This window comes from Octopus bimaculoides, chromosome 4 (assembly GCF_001194135.2).
Source record: "Octopus bimaculoides isolate UCB-OBI-ISO-001 chromosome 4, ASM119413v2, whole genome shotgun sequence".
Lineage (NCBI taxonomy): Eukaryota > Metazoa > Mollusca > Cephalopoda > Octopoda > Octopodidae > Octopus > Octopus bimaculoides.
This window is the reverse complement of record NC_068984.1, coordinates 19,839,289-19,844,029: the sequence shown is the minus strand read 5'-3', so window position 1 is coordinate 19,844,029 and position 4,741 is coordinate 19,839,289. Positions and strand designations below refer to the sequence as shown.

The following is a 4,741-nucleotide window of genomic DNA, read 5'->3' as shown; positions in this document are numbered from 1 at the left end:
TGATGATGATGATGATGATGATGATGATGATGATGATGATGATGATGATGATGATGATGATGATGATGATGATGATGATGATGATGATGATGATGATGATGATGATGATGATGATGATATGTGTCTTTAACTAAGCATCTTAACTGTCATTGTTTCTTTTTTTACACAATACACAGCCAAAGGAAAAAGGAGCCAAGATGAAGAAAATCCATTTTGTCAGCAATATAACTTGTGCCTTAAACTTCTTGGAGAAGAAAAAGGTAAGAAAATTTCTGATAAGTTTATATGTTTTGTGCCTTAAATCTCTTCATGAATGTATAGTTTGAAAGAAAGGATAAAATATGGCTATTTGTTTTTCTTCATTATTTTAATCATTTAAATTCTATGTGAAGTTGTACCAAGAAGGTTTCTCATACATTTTGTTAAACTATGTATCTTGTGACATATCACTTACTGTGTTTGATGGTTTTTAAGATGCCTTCTTTCGCAAAAAATAAAATGTCTCAAAAATGTCACCCCAGGTCCTATATGTGAAATAAGCTTTCCCATAAGTGTTAATGTTCTAAAAACTCTTTTTCCTGAATATGCCTTGATGAAATTAGGATGGATCTGATATGCCTGTGTCTCTTTTATACTTTCAAATATGATACTTGAGATTGAAATGTTGAGACTCTTTGTTAATTTTGAAGCTTCCAGACTATCGTTGGTGCTTGCTATGATCTATGCTATATTTTGATTGGTCCATTCTCCAGTTATCTTCAGGCTTCCAATTTCTATGTCAGAAGAAATAAAGTCTCTGTGATAAAAACTACTGAAAGGATATATGGATAGATACAGTCTCAAAAAAAAAAAAAAAAAATGTATACACAATTTGATAATTATAACAGTTAGGTTTTATAATCTAAGTTGAAGAAAACAAGTGTAGAATTTAAGTTATTATAGTTGTTTGAACTTATGACCTTTTTGAATCTAGTCACTGCTGATAATGCAGACTGATGGAATTACATTACAAATCATTTCAATTGGTTATTTGGGTGCATTCTTTTTCAGTTCCTGCTCTCAGCTCATTGATTGTTGCAGGTTTTCTGCTATAAACCTTATCTTTGATATATCCCCCTAAAAAGAACCAATAAATGTGAGTTCTGGTGAATGTGTGGTGAATATTCAGTGTTACCTCTTTGTTCAATGCATCTATTCAGTATGTTTCCATCATGATAAGCCCTTGCACTATTATACAAGTGGGGAGGTGCTCCATCTTGCTGGAAATAAAACTCTTAACTCCTGATTTCTCTTGAATGCATGGTGTGACAGATTCTTGCAGCATGTTCTGATAAACAGGACCAATGATGGTTTTCAAAAAAAGAATGGTCCTCTTATGCCCAATACTGATAATCCATTCCACACTGTTACCTCTGGCAAGTTTCAGTGATGGTCAAGCATAATATATGTGTTCTCATGTGTCATGTAGGTGCATCGTAGTGAGCAACTGAGTCTTTTAACTTAAATGCACTGTCATTGCTTCAGACAATCTTGATTGGAAATTGTGCATCCTCTGCACCTTTTTTGGGTACTACTCACAAAATTCAACTTCCTGGTCAGGATAATCTCCAGAGAAGCAGTGGAATAATGCTGGAATAAACCTTATCCAATGAACACACTTCAATATGTAATGGATGTTTGGTTTTGGTATTCTTGTCATACAGGCTTTCTGCCAAAAGATTCACTTTGAGAGTGATGGAGACATTCTAACACTTCTGCTTCTAATTTTGGGCCAGAGGATGATCAAATTCTCTCAGAATTTCCTTTATGGATGTCTTGGACAGTCGTATTTGTTTCAAACTTACCTCTAATATAAGTAATGGTGATCCACATATGTGAATTTGTTGAAGCTCCTTGATAAACTGCTTTTGCACTTCAGCTACATTCTTACAGTTGCACTTACAGTTGCATACTTACAGTTGCACTTTAAGATCAGTTTCTTTTCTCGAAGTTTAGTCTTGTTTCTGCCATTACTTCAGATTAGTTGCACCTCTTAAAAAAAAAATGTTTGAGGGAGTTACAATCATACAATGTGCATATACAATTTTAGTAAACCTATATATGTGTATGTATAAAGGTGGTGAGCTGGCAGAAACGTTGGCACTCCAGGCGAAATGCTTAGCAGTATTTCGTCTGTCTTTACATTCTGAGCTCGAATTCCATCGAGGTCGACTTTGCCTTTCATCCTTTCAGGGTCGATAAATTAAGTGCCAGTTATGTACTGAGGTTGATCTAATTGACTGGCCCCCACCCCCAAAATTATGGGCCTTGTGCCTAGACTAGGAAAAAAAAAGTGTATGTGTCGTCATCGTCGTTTAACGTTCGCTTTCTATGCTAGCATGGGTTGGATGATTTGACTGAGGACTGATGAACCAGATGGCTATGCCAGGCTCCAATCTGATTTGGCTGAGTTTCTACAGCTGGATGCCCTTCCTAACACCAACCACTCTGAGAGTGTAGTGGGTGCTTTTACGTGCCACCGGCACAAGGGCCAGTCAAGTGGGTACTGGTGACGGCCACACTTGAAATGGTGTATTTTACGTGTCACCTGCACAGGAACCAGTCCATTGGCACCGGCAATGATGCACATACACATGCGTGTGTGTCTGTTTCTGTTATGAGATGACCATGTATATTATATGCAAAATTGATTAATGTTATATATATTAATGATCTATATAATGTGTATGCATACCTTATTCTACCAAAACATTATGTTTCTTTAAATTAGATCAAATTAGTGAACATCAATCCATCAGACATTGCTGATGGCAAACCAACCATTGTTCTTGGCCTCATCTGGATGATTATCTTATATCTACAGGTAAGTAAGTTTTGTATCTACAGCTATGTTACTCTGCTTGGGATAGGCAACAATTTACCAACGAAAGACATAGCTTCTGATAAGTGGTTTACAGAAGTAGCTTACAGTTGATTAGTGAGACTAATGTTGATTAAAGATTGTTTGAAAAGTAGTTTCTGTGAGGGAGGAAGAGTTAATGCTCTTTTGCACTTTTACTGGTCTCGTTCTTTGGACTGTGGATATGCTGGGGTTTAGTTGAGTATATTGATCCTAGTGAGCATCGGTCTGGTATTTATTTTATTGATCTTTATTTATTGAATCACTTTATTAAGCCCTAATTAAGAGATATAAATATAAACAATATTGGTTTTTTTTTATATAACCATGTATATACACACGCGTGTGCCCATATGTTCTTTCATATGGCTGTGTGGTTATGAAGTTCACTTTGAAACTACATGGTTTGGGGCCATAGCACCTTGGGCAAGTATTTTTATTTTCTCCTATAGCTTCTAGTTGACCAGCGTTTTGTGAGTGAAATTTGCTCGAAGAAAATTGTAGAGAAGTATAAAAGTATAATAAATATGTATTCTACAAAAAATATTGTTAAACCGTTTTTATATACAACTTGACATATAAAGAAGCATTAGTATACCCCCACCACAAATTCTCTCTCTCTCACTCACTCACACACACACACACACACACACACACACACACACACACACACACAAGCGCATACACACACGAACACACACACACAAACATACGTGTGTGTATATCCATTACGTAGAATAAAAGGTAGAAGAGTTGGAAGAAAATTTGAGATTAGAGAAGATATAGTTTTTATCAAAATACAGAATATATCTATTTGAGAAATTTAGTAGAGATCTTCGAAAGCGCAAGGCAGTGGCGATGATCCCTGCTTGAAGAGTATTTTCTTGTATAACCTTTATACTTCTTATTTAAAGTCTATCCTAATCTGGAGTATTCAAAATAAAATGCTTATTTGTGACGTCTATAAACTTTCACGGGTATTTTGTTGCTTATTGAACGATGAAATATTTCCTAAACAAATTTATTAGTCGTTGATTGATTGATGGATATCTGGAATAAGTCGAATCAATTGTCCGCTTCTTGAAAAGTTCGATTTGGTGCATAATGACATAAAGGGAAATAACTCGTATACTATAAAATTTAAGGGACGCAACTCATGCCTAGCTATTCGCCTTATTTTTGTATGTTCCTGTATGTAACCGCATAATTTCTTGCATTGACATGATTAAGCATTTATATGAGAACCTAGTGAAGAACAGTACTAAATGCTGAAATATGTTCATATTGGTGAAATTAATTAGACGCTCAAATGGCTGTGTAATTCAGAAGTTTGCATCGATCTTATAAAGCAATAATTTGAGAAAGTCTTTCTCTCTCGGTTGATTTGACTTCACAGCCATGAGATCTTTGTTTGAAACTTATCCTTTCTTACTTTGTTCATTTACTGGTTTCAGTCGTTCTTGATTGTGGCCAAACTGGGGCACTCTCCTCAAGGGATTTAGACAATTATATGGTTAGTGAGAGCTGTGCGAGCCATGTACAGAGATGCTGCCAGTAAGGTGAGGGTTGGAAATGAGTACAGCAATGAATTCCGGGTAGAGGTAGGGGTCCACCAAGGTTCCGTCCTCAGCCCCCTCTTACTTACCATAGTCCTCCAGGCAATCACAGAGGAGTTCAAGACAGGTTGCCCCTGGGAGCTCCTCTATGCTGATGACCTTGCCCTAATTGCGGAGTCACTATCAGAACTAGAGGAGAAGTTTCAGGTGTGGAAGCAAGGTCTAGAATTGAAGGGCCTTAGAGTCAACCTAGCTAAAACCAAAATCCTAATAAGTAGGAAGGTAG

The 4,741-nt window shown here is 36.4% G+C and overlaps 1 protein-coding gene across 10 annotated transcripts in view; it reads left to right on the top strand.

Moving 5' to 3' along the window:
* LOC106881484 (nesprin-1) overlaps positions 1 to 4,741 on the top strand; it is an 811,219-nt gene that overhangs the window by 134,023 nt on the left and 672,455 nt on the right. For all 10 annotated transcript variants that reach the window (XM_052966929.1, XM_014931893.2, XM_014931887.2 and 7 more), the window contains 2 exons: positions 177 to 260; positions 2,771 to 2,863. In XM_052966929.1, coding sequence (XP_052822889.1) covers positions 177 to 260; positions 2,771 to 2,863 — 177 coding nt within the window. The remainder of the gene's footprint in view (positions 1 to 176; positions 261 to 2,770; positions 2,864 to 4,741) is intronic.